The sequence below is a fragment of the Quercus robur genome, chromosome 1 (genome assembly GCF_932294415.1).
Source record: "Quercus robur chromosome 1, dhQueRobu3.1, whole genome shotgun sequence".
Taxonomy (NCBI): Eukaryota; Viridiplantae; Streptophyta; class Magnoliopsida; order Fagales; family Fagaceae; genus Quercus; species Quercus robur.
The window spans coordinates 3,346,449-3,365,411 of NC_065534.1; the positions used below are offsets into that span (position 1 = coordinate 3,346,449).

At 32.4% G+C, this 18,963-nt stretch overlaps 1 protein-coding gene and 2 pseudogenes across 1 annotated transcript; all 3 read left to right on the forward strand.

Moving 5' to 3' along the window:
• The first annotated feature begins 2,530 nt into the window (after positions 1-2,530).
• Positions 2,531-5,164, forward strand: LOC126716362 (loganic acid O-methyltransferase-like). Its single transcript, XM_050417240.1, has 3 exons — positions 2,531-2,782; positions 3,361-4,020; positions 4,717-5,164. The coding sequence occupies exons 1-3, from the start codon at positions 2,690-2,692 to the stop codon at positions 5,056-5,058; spliced, it is 1,095 nt and encodes a 364-aa protein (XP_050273197.1). The 5' UTR covers positions 2,531-2,689; the 3' UTR covers positions 5,059-5,164.
• A 133-nt stretch (positions 5,165-5,297) lies between these two features.
• Positions 5,298-11,219, forward strand: LOC126716378 (uncharacterized; annotated as a pseudogene).
• Positions 11,220-14,763: 3,544 nt separating this feature from the next.
• Positions 14,764-18,089, forward strand: LOC126692714 (loganic acid O-methyltransferase-like; annotated as a pseudogene).
• The last annotated feature ends 874 nt before the right edge of the window (positions 18,090-18,963 follow it).

Below are 18,963 nucleotides of genomic sequence, written 5' to 3' on the forward strand. Positions count from 1 at the left end.
TCCATTTCCTCTTAATAGATCTCATAAGCGAACTCCTAGCGGTTAAGCTCAAGTCTAGTAGTCATAGTGCAAATAAACAGGTAGAAAATACAAAAATGCAAGCAGGAAAGTAAAAAAGGATTTAAGAAATGGCCTTAAAGTCTTTGAATGAGCTAAATAATAGTTGAACCAGCTAAAAACAACAAAGAATGTCACTAAAATGGCCTAAATAAGCTCTTTTTTGGTCCAAGAGAACCACCCGATCCAAACACGTTTTTATGAAATCACATATTTTCTAGCAATTTTTCTTGAATCCAACCGAGTTCTATTCTATCATATTTTACCTCGGTTCATCTCATTTGTGCTCGAATCAAAGTGCGCTGGTGGTTCATTTACAGCTAGACTTTTGGCGGAGCAGCCAGGCTTTGAAGAGTAAAGGGCACGATCATATCTGGTTAATATCTTTTGTTTTTAGTATGTTTGATCTTTTGGAATATTTGTATGGATCTAATAGCTAAACAATGAACAAAAGAGAATTAGAAACTTTCACGAAAAGCAAAACCCAGAAAGACATTGGATAAAGCTTGAAGATACAAGTACAATTATATATTATTTTGTTTACTAATTCTTTTGTAATACTTATTAAACCAAATGCAAGAGCATATTATGATTATTGTAATATATTACTGCATAATATATGTATGTTTCTCATTTTTAAATCTTATTTGTGAAAATTTGACAACTTTTCATAAGAAATGTTTAAACTACATTTTTCATCTTAAATTGGAGCCAATTTAGCTTTCAAATAATTGAAATTAGACAAATATTTAAACTTGATCATATTTACATTTGATCTAAAAAAATTTCCGTACATCACACGAATTAGTGACTAATTATTATAATGAATATTAAAAACTACTTGTTCTTTAAAGAGAAATTGTGGAAGCTGCCAAAGAAAAGGTAGGCCATAGCCAATCAATTTGACATCAACACATATATCTATTATAAAAAATGTCATGAAAATTATTGTATTTATGAATTTATTTAATTTTTTTTTTTTTTTTTTAGGGAAATGCTAACGAGTACCCTTAGGGCACTGGTTAATAATCCATATAAAGAAAGTTTTTATGGGAAATGAAAAAAAAAAAAGTAATTAATATTTTGACAGCTTTCCCATAAAAAGAGGTATTAAAACTTTCTTAAAGTGACTTATTAATGAGTGCCCTAAGGGCACTTGTTAACTTAAATGTACCGTCTTAAATTTTTTTAGTAACTGTGCATCCTACCAATTTTATCTGACCTTCCTCTATAATTGGACCTCAATAAACTCATGTCGGTCACATGACTCACATCTGGACATTAACAAACGTGATATTTATGAAGCTTGATAAGTTGCATCATGATCACACTTTGACAGATCCTAAGTCCAACATCAAAAATCCAAGCTGCAAACCGCCATATAATTTTTGTTGTTTTCAAGTACAGAGTCAGTTGCCAGGTCCTCTGTGATCTTTGTTTTCTATTGCTGCAATCGGCTAAACTTTTTCTTGTTCACAGGTTTTCTGTACTAGGGACTGTTTCTGGGACGACAAATAACTAGTCCAGCTTTGTATTTATCATGACTCATACAAATCTATCAAGCAAATCAACTCTCATTTCTGTACAATTTTAGCTTGGTGTGGCTAATATTTTTAACCGAAAAATAACATTTTGGTCCGGGGTTACCGTTAATTTATTTCTTACATTTTGGTAATAGTCAAATTGGTCTATTTTATTTTCAATTTGCAATCATTATGGGTCTAATTTTGGGTATTTTTTTAAGTTGCTGGGTTGATATGTATATCTACTAGAGTTGAAGATTGATAAATTTGAATTATGTTATTGTGTTTGGTTACCAAAAAAATGTAAGAAAAGCTGTGATTTATGGTATAGACTAAATTAATAGCAAATTGAAAATAACATTGACCAAATTGACAATGGCCCCAAAATGTAAGGACTAAAATAGAATTTTCCCCTTAATTCTACCTAACATTTCGCATTGTAATGATGGCTATAAAAATTGTCAAACTGAAGTTTCAACCCAAAAATTAAAAAAAAAATAAAAAATAGTTTTTACCATTCCTGTTTGCGTTGTAGTGATAACCATAAATATTGTTAAACTAAGTTTGACTCCCCCCACCCAACAAAAAAAAGAAAAAAAAAAAGTTTTTACCATTCCAATTTGCGTTGTAACAATGGTCATAAATATTTTCAAACTAAGTTTCACCACCCCTAAAAAAAAAAGTGTTTTTACCATTCTAATTTGCATTGTAACAATGGCCATAAATATTGTCAAACTTAAGTTTCACCCAAAAAAAAAAAAGGTTTTAACGAAATCTTTGATTTTATGTATTATAATTTATAAATGAATTTTTGCAAAACTAAGTTTAGAATCAATAAATAGATGATTTTCTAGATTTTAATTAAACTTTGAATTTTTTTGATAAGATTATAGAAATTAATTTGATATGTATTAAAAAACAGTTGTTTTGCTTCTTTTCTTAATTTATCCTAAAACACCGATTCCTTCTCTACGACTCCATCAATTGAGCTGCCTTTATATTCTCATCTTCTCTCAAAAAACTCCGAAAGGCATGCACATAAAAAATAAAAAATAAAAAAAATTACATATAGCAGGTGCATCTGGGTTTGTGTCTCTCCGAGAGAGAGAATGGAGGACAAAAGGACCCATGAATTGCCTGAATTATATGCACCGAATGGAGGAGAGGGGCCTTATAGCTATTCTCAAAACTCCAGTTATCAGGTATTCTTTAATATTTAGAACTTTTTTTTTCTTCTGTTTTCCATCCATTCATTGGTGTGTTTGTTGAAGCATCAACGCCTTGTATGAAATCTGTTGGAAACTAAATTAATTTATACTGCCTGCTTCATAGCAATCACTTGTAATTTCCAAGCACAGTGGACCAAGTTACTTTCCTATGAAAGTCAATAACTATTTTCTACACAGAACCTGGGATGAGTAATTGAAAGTACTGTTTAATAAAAATATTTGCAGAAGATGAGCATCTTTACGTAACATTATCCTGAGAGAATATGGAGGAAATAACAATTTGAGGGCATGACAATCTTTTAATATAAAAGCAAAGAAAGTCGTACTCAGTGCATAAAACTTTCATTTTTGCGAAGTATAGGCGAGGTGATTGAATGTTGGAAGTATTGTAATATTGATTACTCAAAATTCTTTTATTTCATTTCCTAGAAAATTACATTCCGAATCTAGCTTATGTTAGAATTCTTTGTCAAATTTAGGATAATGCAGCCAATCAAAATATATAGTGATTTTCATGGTTCTAATTATGATAATCACCCCTTGTTCTGCAGAGAGGAGTTGTGGAAGCTGCCAAAGAAAAAATCAACGAGGCTATAGCCAATCACTTTGACATCCAGACCTTTTGTGGTTCTAAAAACCCAGTTTGTATAGTAGATTTGGGTTGTTCTACAGGAGCCAATACCTTCATTACAGTGCAAAGCATAGTAGAGGCTATAAAACTCAAATGCAAATCAAAAGGAGTAAATGCTCAAATCCCAGACTTTCTAGTGTTCTTTAATGACAATGTCTCCAATGATTTCAATACTCTGTTCAAGTCCCTCCCTCCCGATAGGCAATACTTTGCAGCTGGGGTACCGGGTTCTTTCCATGGTTGCCTGTTTCCCAAGGGATCTCTGCATTTGATTCACTCCTCTTGTGCGCTAAACTGGCTCTCCAAGATTCCCATTGAGGTTATGGATGAAAGTTCTCCTGCATGGAATAAAGGGAAGATTCACTACACAAATGCAACAAAGGAAGTTGTGGAGGCTTATGAAACTCAATTTGCCAAGGACATGGAGTCCTTCCTGTTTTCTAGAGCACAAGAGCTTGTGGTTGGAGGGTTACTAGTACTCTTTGTACCTGCTGTCCCTGATGTCATGAGCAATTCTGACACATTTACTGGTACAGAGCTAGACATTCTAGGATCTTGCCTAATGGATATGGCCAAAGTGGTAAGTAAGCAATTCCTCTCCATTAAACCAGGATGACTGATGCGATTGATAATTTAGTTGGCTTTTTTCCACACATTGGTTAGCAGGATATATAGCTAGGACACAATTTTCCTTTCCCCCACTACACTATGTGACAACTCAAATAGGTATTAAAGTGGAATTTTAATCAAATGGTTTTAATTAAACATGTGATAGGTTTTTTCCACGTACACATAGATAGTCTTATAAAATGTCATGTAATATTTTCAAGGAATCTCCTATAACCTGGTTTAGAGAAAAACTTTGTCCCAACTTAGTTCAACTTTCACCAAGTGGAATTGAGATATAAATTATCCATCCTAAACTATAATGGGACATTTACAACCTCAGAATTTGAGATCAATTTACAATTTATCTACTTTACAATTTATATCAATATTAAAATTAGCAAATTAAGGGACAATATTCACCAAAGTTATGAGAAATTGACACTAATTTTCCCACAATATGATACTTTGACTAGATTAGATGGTGGATATTAGATAGACATTGTGAATTAATCTCAAATAAGGGTGTTTATTGCAATATCTATATTCTAGATTAGAGTGTATATAAAAATGCCTTGTAAGTCAACACTAGACAACAGAAATTATAGGATGAAGGTTAGCATAGACTGTGGTTTTTACATTAGGTTATTAAGGCTGTTCTTTCTTGTAGGGATTAGTCGAGGAAGCAAAAGTGGATTCTTTTAATGTGCCAGCTTATTACACCCCCCCTAAGAAGTTGAAGGCATTGATAGAAAGAAATGGAAATTTCAGCATTAAGAGAATGGAAGAATTGAATAACCAGAAGAAGCATCTTATCTTGCAAAGCGCCTCACTGCGTTCCTTATACTTGAGAGCCGTATTGGAAGGAATAATTGGAAAACATTTTGGAAATGAGATCCTGGATGAGTTGTTTAATCGCTTTACTCACAAAGTTGAAGGATCCTCATTTTTCTTAAATCCAGAAACTGATAAATTAATCATATTGTTCATCCTTCTTGAACGCAACAATTAGATTTCATTGTTATTCCAGCCAAATAAATCTTATCATTTGTCATAAACGCATAATCTCTCATTGCAATAAGCTAAGAGCCTTGTACTTGTAGCTCAATTGATTGACACCTTCTAGTGTTTCTAAAAAAATCCATTATTCAAATTTCTCTTCCCCAATTATTGATGTATCCAAAAAAATTTTAAAAGAAAAAAAAAAAAAAAAAAAGCCTTTGTGTATACAATTACCCACTTATTCGTATCTCTAAACTCTAATTTTGTAATCATTTGTAGAATCCTAACATTTATTTTCTTTGATGTTCTATTTTTATTCAAATAAGCTAGGGACAATAAAAATTTACAACATTCTCTAATAGAAAGAACACTTGAATTTTCCAATGCTTATTTGCACTGTTTATTAGATGCTAAACAATGGTTTCCACTGGTGAAAGATCAATGTGAAAAAAAATTAACTAAATTGACATTGGTTTCCAATGAGTTCTAGCTCAAGAAGCACTTTCTTTTCCCATAAGAATGGATGGGGGGTGAGGGTGCATGAGTAACTTACTTTTTCAAAAATGAAGAAAAAAAAAAAAAAAAAAAAACTAGATTGTACAAAATCTAAAGGTGATGTTGTGGATTTAAAGTCCCACCCACTCCTGTAACTTACCATTAAACAAAGGCAAACAAATTTTGAAACGTTTTACATGGTTCTTATAGGACTGCATGCTTCGTTTTATGATTGGACTGTATACAAATTTCATTTATTTATGTTTATGAATATGATATCGTAATTATGCTCAATATACGTTTTAAATGCTTCAGTATTAATTGAAGTTGCTTTCATATTGATGGAAGTATATGTAATTCTCTTTTTTATTATCTTGATGTGGATTAGCACAATGCTTGATACTCATGTTTTTGTCACTAGTTTATATAATTTTTAATAAATTGATTGAAGCATTTGCTTGAAAACCTAGGGACCCTGATAGATCATATTTAACCTAGGGAAATTGTGAAATATATGGTAACCAGATACATAGGCATTTGTAATTTTGTATGTGGTTAACTTCTTAATGATCATATGCAGTACATCCATACATGGATGGCACTCTACATTGCTTGTGCCTATGATACAGCTGACTATAGTTTGGTGATTGCTTAAATGATTGTCAATGTTATTAGTTATTACTATTACTAGTACTGGTATCATTATTATTATTATTATTATTATTACCACTATTATTATTTTGGCTGGGCCTAGGGGAAGTCAGGCTCACCCCTATAGGGATGAGCTGGAGGCTCCACTAGGCCATGAGGCCTTTGGAAATTTTTATTATTTGCTAACATCTGTATTTGTCTCATTTAGTTCTATATGAAAAATTATGTGTCCTTGGGCAGAACAAAGAAAATCACCCTTGCAGCGTGCAACATATGAATATCTGAGACGAAAGATATTGGATGTATTTCCAGACCATCGGAAGGAAGCAGAGGATCATCTCTCGAAAGCTGTAAGTGAGAAGAAATTGTTAGTTTCAACAATGCCATGTCTTGTAGTGCTCCAGTTGAGTTCTTTTTCAAACTTGGCTGTTCCATGTTCCAGGTTAAGTTGAATCCAGCACTTGCAGATGCTTGGCTGTGTTTAGGCAACTGCATTTGGAAGAAGGGAGATCTATCTTCGGCAAAGAACCGCTTCACTCTTGCATTAAGAAAGGTTATCGCTGATATTGGATTTCTGTTGATCTTATCAACAGACCTTCCTTTGTGTTTTCATATCATTTTTTTTACTGATAAGTTTTTTTTTTCATATCTGTTACTAAAAGATGGTCATAATTGTCTCATCCAGGGTCCTAACAAAAAAATACTTTGTCAGTTGTCCATGCTTGAAAGAAGAATGGCTCAAGGTTAAGTTGAATCCAGCACTTGCATAGAAAGGAAAAAGAGAGCTATTAATGGGATAAATTGGATAGAAATTTCTATTTTTTAAGTGTACAAGTCAGAAGAGAAACCTTATTTTTATAATTACCCCTTCTGTAGGAACTGAGAATGAGGCAGAACTTGTCGAGGAAAGCATTCAACATGCAAAGGAAGCTATTACTTTGGATGTCAAGGATGGGAATTCTTGGTGTAAGAATTTTTAATGCTACCATTATCACAATATAAAGACTTCGTATAAATGTGATATACATGTGACACATTGCAATACACATGACAATGTGGTATTGACTTAAAACATATAATTTACTTTTGATTTTTGGTCATCTTTGTTCTGGCTAGCTTCATTGTAATATAGCTGAAAAATTGCTCATCATGCTGCACATGCATATATATTATTTATGGGACAGAAGTACACAAATATGACGTCTCTTTCTACATTAAGCTGCTGTTATTATTTTCTAGTTACTAAGTTTTCTTGAAAATCTGACAGAATGCTTATTCATTCCATCTGCTTCTTTTTCTATATCCTGTAATATGGTTAATTTTATTGATAGACAACCTTGGAAATGCATGCCTTACAAGCTTCTTTGTGACAGGAGCTTGGGATCACAGCAAACTTTGGCAGTCTTCAAAAGCATACCAAAATGCTGTAAGTCTGCAGCGTAAGAACTTTCCCTAGGAATTTTCTGGTTCAAGATGATTTTCTCATGATTATGGTTTGCCAAGCATGTTGAATTTTCTCTCATATTCTAATATATAAAGGGTTTGTTGTCATTTCTTATATTATATCAGGAGAAAGATGATAGAATGAAGTCCAATCCAGATCTCTATTTTAACTGTGCTGCTGTAAGTTTCAACTCTCTCTCTCTCTCTCTCTCTCTCTCTCTCTCTCTCTGTATTCTGAGTCATGTTGGTGAGGACATGTTGGAGAAAAAGTCTTGATGTGATTGAGGATCCATAGCTGATCCCAAATTTTGGGAATAAGACTTTGCTGTTGTTGTTTGTGAGGACTTCATGTCCTTTTTGTATTCAAGGTCATGCTCTTTTATGCCCCCATTACTGTCTCTATCAACATGAAGAGCATAAATATGTTGTTGCTGGCTATTCACTGTTCAATCACTTATATGTTCTGTACATATATGGTGGAACTTCTGTTTTTAGGTAAACAAATATATAGAGAACTATGAGAGTGCCCTAAGTGGATTCGAAGCTGCTGCTTTAAAGGATCCTGGTCCCAACGCTACAGTTGAGGTTCAAAAGATGGTTAATCTTCTTGACAAGTTGGAGAATATGTTGAGGGTAATTCATCTTCCTAGTGGGTTTTTAGTCTTTTGTTTTATTTATTAAGTCTGCACAGCCATGATTTTATCTTTTTTAGTCAAGAAGATTTTGAAGTCTATATTGTTATTTTCAACATTGTTGTCATTCTGAAGTCATTATAGTATCCGCAAAATAAATTACCTATCCAAAGAAAAGAAAAAAGATGTGTAAAATATCCATTTATAAAGATACAGCTGGAACTTACAGGATTTTTCTTTCAGGGACATGCTAGATCTAAACGACTTGCACCTTTATCATCATCACTGGCTGCTGTTAATTGTAATATACCTCTAACTTCTCCATGTATATGAGTTTGTGGTTGATTGTGGACTTGAATGAGCCTGATATCTTTTTTATTACTTTGCATGTTCTTTTGAAAGTGAATTCCTTATACAAAAGAGCCACCACAGATCTTCTGTTAGATGGTCTGAACAAAGCAGTAGCTGTAGTTGGAAAAGTTCTATTCTTCATTAAGCATGATAATGTTGCTCCCCTTTAAGTCTTCTGCTTGACGACTCTATCTTAGTTTGTTAATTTGGATATTATAATATTTCATGTGAGGTTCTGCTACACTTGTCTTAGATTTTCTATTGCTTATAATAAAACTCTAAATTTGGAATTGTCTAGTGGTTGATAAATGATTCTCTCTCCACAAATTTTTATTTTTGCAGATACTATCTGTTATGTGATTCAAATCAAATATGCTTCATTCTATCAGTATGGTATTCACAGTGACACGGTAAGATTGACTGTTTTGGTTCTTTTTTCCCTTGGAGACTGGCTTCTTTTTCTTTCTTTTTGTTTGGGGGGGGGGGGGGTTGTGTTGTTGGGGTATGAAGCACCCTTTTATCTTACGAGTTTATTCCATATAATCTGGTGGAAAGATCTTCTCTATCTATGAAATAGATCATTGAGGTTGCTTTCAGTCTACTCTTGAGTTATTCTTCCCACTTAGGAAGCATGGACACAGAAAAATCATCAGTGTGTCCATGTCGAATTCAGACTGAAGTTTTGAATACTGTTTTGGACTGGCCACTAGAACAAAATATATCAGTATTGGTGTTCTGTTTTGGATTACTGCTATATATATAGTTCGTATACTTGTATATATAAAGTAAATACTCATGAAAAAAATTTAGGAATTATATGGTTCATGCCAGGCCATTAAGGCATTAACTAAAATAAAAAGTTGATAACATGAAAACAAAATATCACAAGGTTCATAAAATCTCATACATAATTGATAAATCCAATGGAAAGACATTCAAGTAAATAGTATGACTTATTATCAACATAAAATTAAGGATCAAATTCAGGACCCTTAGTCAGACATTATCATCATCATGATACTTCCCCAATCCAAGTTTTCTCCATCAAGAAGCTCAGGCTAATGTATCTTGTTGGGAGTGGATGAGCTTGCTAAAGTGAGGGAGAGCTGTGCTTGCCAAGTGCTGAGACTCGATATTGTGACTTGTCACTTACTGTGATGAGTGCTGAGGGCCCAAGTTGGTGAGTTCATGAGAGATGAGAGTGAGAGTGCCAGAAATGAGAGGCCAAAAGGTCTGATTTGAGGGAGGAAGAAATTATCAAAAACCTAAAGTTCAAAGGAAAAAAAAAAAAAAAGCTCAAATTCTATTGGTAGTTGAAACAGAGTTTTCGTCCAAAATGGCAGGAATTGGCTAGAATTGCCCAAATTCTGTTGGTAGTTGAAGACAAGGTGGAGACATGACAGCTACCATACACACCAAAAAAAGATTTTTTAGTCCTCTTTTTTCTTTGTTTTTATTGTAGTCTGTCTTAATTTTTTTGATTTTCAAGAATGAGTGGAGGTTAAGGTTGTGGGTTCAAAACCATTTGGATGTGTGTAACTTATCAATCACAAAAAGAAAGTCTTGGTCCCAAAAAGTGACTTGTATTGGCATTAATTGCCAGTTAACTTTACTACTTCTAGGACCATGCTGCTGCTACTACTTGTAATGATGATGATGATGATTGGAATACTAACTCAAAGGGGTGACTTTCACTCCTGGATAAATATTTAGTTTCTTGATTCACTATTTGATAAACCTTCATGTTCCAGCTATACCAGCCAAATCTGGCCATGTAACGGTTAAGACTACTGTGGAATTTTCTCTCAACACCATTCCACATCATGAAATATGTCTTGGTTTTGGGGCTTTTCTACTGGAAAAAGAGATTCTATAATCCTTGGATTCCATGAGTGCATGAGCATGTGTGTGCTTGAAGTCACATTTGCACTCGTGTGGTTCAGCGAATAGTTTTCTAATGACTTCATTCTCAAGTTCTGGCTTCCTGTTTCTTCCACCTGTAAATACTGAGGTCATGGATAAGGTCAATAAAGGATTAAGTGATCATTCATAAAAATTAAATATATTGATTTGTTCTCAAGCTTGCATTTAATTTGCAAACAGTTGTTTTCTTCTTTTTGTCTTTCATTTGTTCAAGTAATATTAGAACTGTCCCTTGTCCTCACAGATCAAAGAAGGAGATCAGCTAACTTTATTGGAACCTTATTACCATCATTTTGATTTTTCTTGGAAGGAAAAGGTATATTCTTGTGTAATCTTCTCGACATTTCATGCCTTTTGATTCATAGATATAAAAACTAACTTGCTTTGATACATTCTTTTTCATGAAATATTGTATTATTTAAGGGTAACTATAAAAATATGCTTATTCCTTTAATTGATGCGTCTAAGTTAAATAACGAGACCATTCTTATTCCTGAGTCTCTTTTTATTTTTGTGTCTATTGGAACAGCACTACCAGTTCAAGTCAATTCGTATAGATTTCTTGGAACTGGGAAAGCTCTTTCTTCTCGCCAAGCTGTCCGTATATCAATCCATGCACAGCATAAACCATGAGAAGTTGAATCATGTAACTTGTGTGTATCATGCTGGTGTTTTTTTTTTTTTTTTTGTCAGTCCTGATTCATTTTGTGTTGTATCATTTGTAAATAGTATAGGGATAAAATATTTAAAGAAAAATATGAGATAATTTTTTGTCCAAGACAAATGGACAACAGAAAGCAGTGCATTGCTGCATTGTGTTGGGAGTTGCACATAGATGAATATTGTTCATGGTTACTAGTTGGTGTTCTTTCAAATGCTTGAGTGGTTTCTGTGGAAAGCCTCTGATTTTGTATTTGCCAAGTATTCATTTAAAAATTTCATGACACTTTTATCTTGTATTACTCTTACCAGTGGTTTTCTCTACTGAATGACAGTATCTTATTTTTGTTTGGCTATATTAGTATTACTCTTCACATTGCATCCCAACTGTAACAGAATTCATTGGGACTATGTCCTATGAAACGGAGGTTGTTACTTTGAATCTTCTCTTCCTCTTGTAAAATCCAAAATATAGGTGTAAAAGAAATGAGTAAAGCTTAGGTGTTGGACCTTAAATTTATCAAGATCAATTATGCAGTTGAACCACATGATTAAATCTGATTGTCATTAGAGGAAGATAACATAATTTGCCTATCATCCTACAAAGTACAAAGATGTGGACCGGGCCTAAATACCCATCATGCCAGGAGCTCCAAGATGATGGTTTGACTATCTTCAGATAGGGAAATTCTTAGGTAGTCTTGTTGATGACCTTGTAGTCTTGGCCAACAAAAATAAACCACATCAGTAAAATGAGATTACATCATCATACCTGTCATGTTAGCACAATAAATATGTCTCTTTTCATAACATCTATTACTTATTATGCATTTAATGATAATTACTGATTGACATTATTGAAGGAAATTAATGCCTATATTATAATGACACTAAATTGTTTTTGGTTTTTTTTTTTTTTAATTATTACTTTTTTTAGTTCAATCTTCTTTTGAAAGTTTTTTTTAAAAAAAATTATTAATCAACTAATGCATTTTCAACAAAATTATTGAATAGTTATCGGATGTGGAAGGTTAGGAAAACTAATAAGATGCAAATGATAATCATTTTTGTGAGTTAGGAATATTTTAATCGACAAAATTTGTTCCACGTTAGTGAAAATAGGATTCAAACCCTAGTCTCTTATTTGTATGGAAACCACTATTCAACCAAATTTCACAAGTGAAACTTAGGGTGTTGAGGTTGGACATGCAATGAGATAAATCAGTGTTAAGTTCTAAAGTCTTAGGATTTTATGTATTTAGAATTCTAATTTGTATTGTTGGCAAACCATGATCAAAACAATGTGTTTAGAAGTGTTTTAGTCTAGCTCAAAGTTGTGCATTTATGTAAAGTTGGAATCAAGTTAAAGCAGGAAAGTATTGTGCCTTTCGGCCTGGCTCGATCGATCGAAAGACATGCTCGATCGATCGAAGTTCGGGCAGAATGATTTTCTGTAGATTTTTCCAACTCAGCCCTAAGTATTCTAAAACATTTTTAGGGTTTCTTATTTGTCCTAAGTATAAAAGGCAAACCCTAACCACGTTTTAGTGTTGCTCATAATTGCGGTTTGTGTAAATCTCTTGTGAGATCTAGAGGAGCTTTCCTTTACACAAACTTAGGGTTTTCAAGGAGAAGATTTATCTACGCCTTGATGATCAATTCAGTTACTGCCATTGAAACTTAAAGAAAACACAAGCAGGTGTGCTTGTATCTGGTGGTCAATCCAAGAAAGAAGGAGTCCGTGGATTCGGAGATTGCACGTGGTCATGTCAGTAAGTTCTACTGGTTGGTAGCAATAAGAAGTCGAGCGTGGGGGGCTTGTAAGTCTTATTGTATGAGCTTCGATTCTTTCAAGATGGTGGATTCAAGTTTATCTTGAGGATAGCTAGGTCAAATACTCCCTAGGTTTTTACCGGTTTGGTTTCCTAGGTGATCATATCTTGTGTTATTTATTTTCCGCTGCTTTGCATGATTTGATCTTTGATATTGTGATAACCTAGACTTGTTTAATTGGACTAAGTAACAACATGGCTAATTCCCTAGGTTAAATCAATTGTTTAAGGGGTCTAAAACTATCAATCAGCTCACTATCTAATGAACTTTTTATATTTTGCAGGGGCTAACCAGCAAGAAAAAAGTGAACAATTTAACTTGCTCATATGTCTTCCATCCATGAAGCAATTAAGGGAAGTAATAATAAATGCAATTAAGCTCAGCTCTATATTGTACTAAGACCTAAACTTAGTGAAAAACAATTTAAGTTCAAGAGAAGTTCTTTTATATTCACATGGACACCATGTGAATATGTACAAGCTAGTGGTTATATACATGGTATAGCTTTATTCTATTCCCTTCTAATCATTCTTTTGAGAAAGATCTTTTTAATTATTCATTCGAGAAAAAACTTCATTATTTTAATGATAATCATTCATTCAAGAAAAAGACTCATTATTTTAATGATAATCATTCATTCGAGAAAAACCCTCATTATTTAATGAAGCAAAGTTGGGGACTATCAATTTTATCCATATTTTAAAAAATATAAATTGAAGGTTGGTATGCATATTTCATTTTATTCTATTCTACCATGGCCTTGGGTGCATGCCCATATTGGGTTGCTATGGCCTAAGCATCATGCACAAGCATGCCATGGCCTTTGGCTGCATGCCCACGTTGGGTTGTCATGGCCTAGGTAGCGTGCACGGGCGTATGTCGTGGCTTCTATGTGCCCATGTTGGATTGCCATGGCCTAAGCAGCATGCACACTAGCATGCCCAAATAACCTCCTTTGGGCGTGCTACGCATTTATGATTTATCTGTTTCATTCTTTCATAAACTCCATTTTGTTCCATTTGTTTTTTATAAATTGAATTTTCATTGATCAATTGCTAATAAAGACTTAAAAATCAATAGTGGGTGAATTGGTTTATAAGTGAAGTATGAAACTAACTCTTCTAATTTCTATTGTAACTATGTAATGAATATGAATATTGTCAATAATAGGTGTTCAAAATTCACCGATCATATACATTACCACATCAGTTTATAAGTAGTATGTAATAAAATTTGTATTGACTTTAGTATTTTTCTTATAATAAAGTCTTATTGAGTTGAAATGTATTAAATTTTTTATTTTATTTTATTTTGTTAATAATGAATAGGCATTAGTTTTATTATAAACATATTTGAATTTTAGTTTATTCTTTTTTTTGAAATGACCCAACAAATTTTATTTATGTTTGGATCCCCGAAGAGGCAAAGATCAAATCCTGATTTTCGTCCCTACTGTGATGAAAGGCAAAGAATACTTAATCAGGGAACACATGTAGTGGCAAACAAAAGCAGACTCAACCAAACCTACTATTGTAGTCTTTAATATCATTGGAGCAGTAAAAATAATAAATTCTTAAAGCTAAAAAAATCTAAACGAGGAAGTAAGAAATGTTGGCTTTAGAAGTGGTAATGTCAACCGAAGAATTGAATTTTTCTTCTATAAAATTGAAGAGATAATTTCTTGGTGAACACATTTCTCAGACACCAATATATTGCGTGAACCATGAATGGAGGTCTGGGTCCAAACTGTCAAAGTTCAGTTGACTGTACAGATAAGAAACATAAGGAGAAGTCAGATGTAAGCAATTCAAGCTGACTTTGTTGAAGAATGTTTGAAGACATTAGCGCAGGCAGAGAGGCAGAGCATTGGAGCAGAGCATTGGAAGATTTGTGGATGAGTTTGCTAAACGACTGTTACAGCAGATACGACCTGTAGTTTAGGCATAGATCAATTAGAAGCTATGTATAAACACGTGTAATGTAGTGATTGGTTGTAGGTATTGGATCCGTATAGTGTGGAGTTAGTTAGGAGATAGTTATTTCATTCCTGTACCAGTTCTGTTATATAAACCTTATGTACATTCAGTTTTGTTAATTAATGCAAGTATTAGAAAGTTTCTTCAATCTTGATTCTCTCTCTAGCTTCTCTATTTCCTAGCGCTCTGTTTTCTTATACAAACAGCTATGCTCAAAACTCCTCCTTTCAGGTAGTCTTTAATATTCAAGTCTGCTTTTTGATCTATTTTCCTATTTGATTTGTATCAGTATAACATCGCCACTAAAATTTTAATGGTGTTTGTTAAAGCAACTGCAACTTATATGAAATCTGCTGGCCACTAAAGAAACTGATATTGGCTTACTTGATAGCAATCGAGATCATGTTAAGTTCATTTATAAACATTGAAATCTAGACTCATTAATCTTTGTATTCTTAGAAATCTTCTATAAGACGGATTTAAATGACAAAATGAACTATTTATATTATCAAAAAAAATTTTAAAAAAATTAACTTGATATCTTATAAGATTATATAAATTTTTTGTTAATGTTATATCATTTAATAACTTTTTATTAGATTTTTTTTTCTTATTCTAAAAAAAAAATAGATATCTTTTTGTTTTATTTTTTTATATACTTTTTAAAATCCATTATTAGATTGCAAAATTATTTTTTTTTCTTAACATGCACACAAAATTTCATGATAATCAATACTATACTATCTAATGCATAAACTAATGTTAGATTTTTTTTTTAATTTAAAAATATTAAAATTATGAAACATATTTAATAGTTATTAGGTGAAATATTATTGACAAAAATGAGTGGTATGACTTGCAATTTTTTTCACTAGAAGATTTTGGATTTAAATCTTCTCGGTTCTTCTTTGGTAACGATTGTATTATCCATTTAAAAAAATAATAATAATAAAAAATAAAAAAACACTTTTACCTAAGCCTTTATATGAATCTATACTTAAATTGAGCCATATAACGCTTGGTATGTCTGTAAACAAACAATTATGCACAGGTTCTTTTTTTTTTTTTTTTTTTTTGTCATAGTTACTTATGGACAACTCAACTCATTTACTATTTTACAGCCCCACCTATGTGATGTAAGAACTCTTTTGTTCATAAAGAACTGGGGATGGTTAACTGAAAGGATTGCATAAAGAAATCTAATTACAGAAGATGAGTATTTGTACGTTAAATTCTATTGCAAAAATATAGCGGAAATAACAATTTGAGGGTTTGATATTGTTTTGAAACTAATAACCCAAGCTTTTAAGTTTTATTTCTAAGCAAATTGCATTCCAAATTTTGCTACTGTTATATGATTTTCATGATTCTAATTATGATGAATATTAAAAATGATAATCACCACTTGTGCTGTGCACAGAGGAGTTGTGGAAGTTGCCAAAGAAAAGATCAACGAGGTTGTAGCCAATCACTTTGACATCAACACCCTTTCAGGGTCTCTAAACCCAATATGTGTTGCGGACTTGGGTTGTTCTACTGGACCTAATACCTTCATCTCAGTACAAAACATAATAGAAGCCATAAAACTCAAATACATATCAAAAGGAGAAAATACTGAAACCCCAAAATTTATGGTGTTCTTCAATGACCAACTCTCCAATGATTTCAACACTCTCTTCATCTCCCTCCCTCTCAATAGGAATACTTTGCTGCCGGGGTACCGGGTCTTGTTTCCCAAGGCATCTCTTCATTTTATTCATTCCTCTTATGCACTACAGTGGCTGTCAAATGTCCCAAAAGAAGTTATGGATGAAGGGTCAACTGCTTGGAATAAAGGAAGGATTTTCTACACAAATGCACCAAAGGAAGTTGAGGAGGCCCATGCAACTCAATTTGCCAAGGACATGGAGTCCTTCCTAATTGCTAGAGCACAAGAGCTTGTGATTGGAGGGCTACTAGCACTTTTCATTCCTGCTGTCCCTGATAACATGAGCAAATCTGACATATTTGGTGGTTCAGAGTTGAACCTTCTAGGATCTTGACTAATGGATATAGCTGAAGCTGTAAGTAAACAATGTCATAACCCGTTGTTATTAAAGTAACGTTACTTTGATTCATGAATAACATTACTTTTATTTTGCACCAATTATAACAAATCATGCTTAATTGTGAAAAATATTACGTCTTGATTTAAAATTATACTTGTTTAGTGTGCAAAAGTTGTGAATGGTTGTAATGAACCCTTTGTTGGGAAATTCTAACCAAGGTATAACTTTCAATACTTTGAAACAAGTAACAAAAAATGGGGTTAATCACAATCAATCATATGAAACTCAAAAAAGTTACAATCAACATCCTAATTAGAAATGAATTTATAATGTCAAGTCTACCATTCAAATTAGTATATAAATTAATAAAATTAATGGACACTTATCCATCCTACAAATTTCTACAATTAACATCTTGATTTCACAATAATCTATCCCTAATCTAATACACTAATTTGGATGAAGAAGGACATTGTAAATTAATCTCAATCAAGAGAGTTGATATAAAATTCTATTGTTTAGGGTGCATTGCAAATGTAACAAATTTTAAGTTGAATAACTACAATTATAGAAAGAACATGGGTGTAACTGAGCTTCCATGTTTCAGTGACTAATCTGGTTAGATAGTGAAATATTGGTTCATGAAAAAGTTACTACTTCCATGAGACAGACCATGGTTTTTAATTGCAAGGATTAACTAGTGAAGCAAAAGTGGATGCATTCAATTTGCCTGGTTATTTCACCTCCCCTAAGGAATTGAAGGCATTGATTGAAAGAAATCAGCATTTTAACATTTAGAGAATGGAAATATTGAATAGTCAGAAAAAGTATGTGAGCTTGCGAAATCCCTCAATGTGTTCTTTATTCCTAAGAGCTACATTAGAAGGAGTAATTGCAAAGCATTTTGGAAATGATATCATGGATGAGTTGTTTAATCGCAACACTGTGAAAGTTGTAGAGTCCTCCTTCTTAAATCCAGAAGCTTATAAATCGATTGTATTATTTGTCCTTTTAAAGAACAACAATTAGACTTTAGCTTTATTCCAACTAAAAAAATATTATCACTTGCAAATAAATGTAACAGTGAAAGGGAGAATATTCTTGTAATAAATTATCCATTAATTCATACATCTCTTATTATATAATCATTTTCAATGTTATATTTTCTTTCATTATTAGAGAGTAGTATTATACTTATTTTGTATTTATTTATGTATTTTATACAGGGTTTTGGATTAATGTTTATTTTTTCTTAAAATGAGTTTTAATGTGTGGATATGCTTTGTAAAGAAGTTTAGAATTAATTCTAACAAATTTAGCAAAACCACACGAGTTACAAGAAGGGCATGATGAGAGGATTTGTTTAATGATGAATTAATGATCTCAATTTTGACATGGGCCATTCCTTAATATTGAATGGTGCCACATCAACAATTTAAAAAAAAAAATAAAAGCTAGATTGAGGTAAGATTCTATTTAAAAATTGGATTATAATTTTAAAAAACTTAAAACACCAAAAAACTGAAAAACCCATTTGTATTTCACTAGACCCATATGGGCTTTACAATCCCAATTGTACGGAAACCCAATTGGGTTTTGAAGAATTGTGTAAAATTATTAATGTTATAGTTCCCAATAACTTTCTATGAGTATGAAATGTCCTTTTTATATTTTCTTTCTTTCTATTTTTTTTTCTTTAAAAAAAAATCCATTATTAGATTGCATATTATCTTTATGCATAACATGTACACCTAATTTCATGATAGTCAATATTATACCATATGATCAGTATACTTTTAAAATATAAAAAATTTTAAATTTAAATATATTAAAATTATGAAATATATTTAATGGTTATTAAGAGTTTTGATATTGACAAAAATTACACCATGTAACTTAGGTC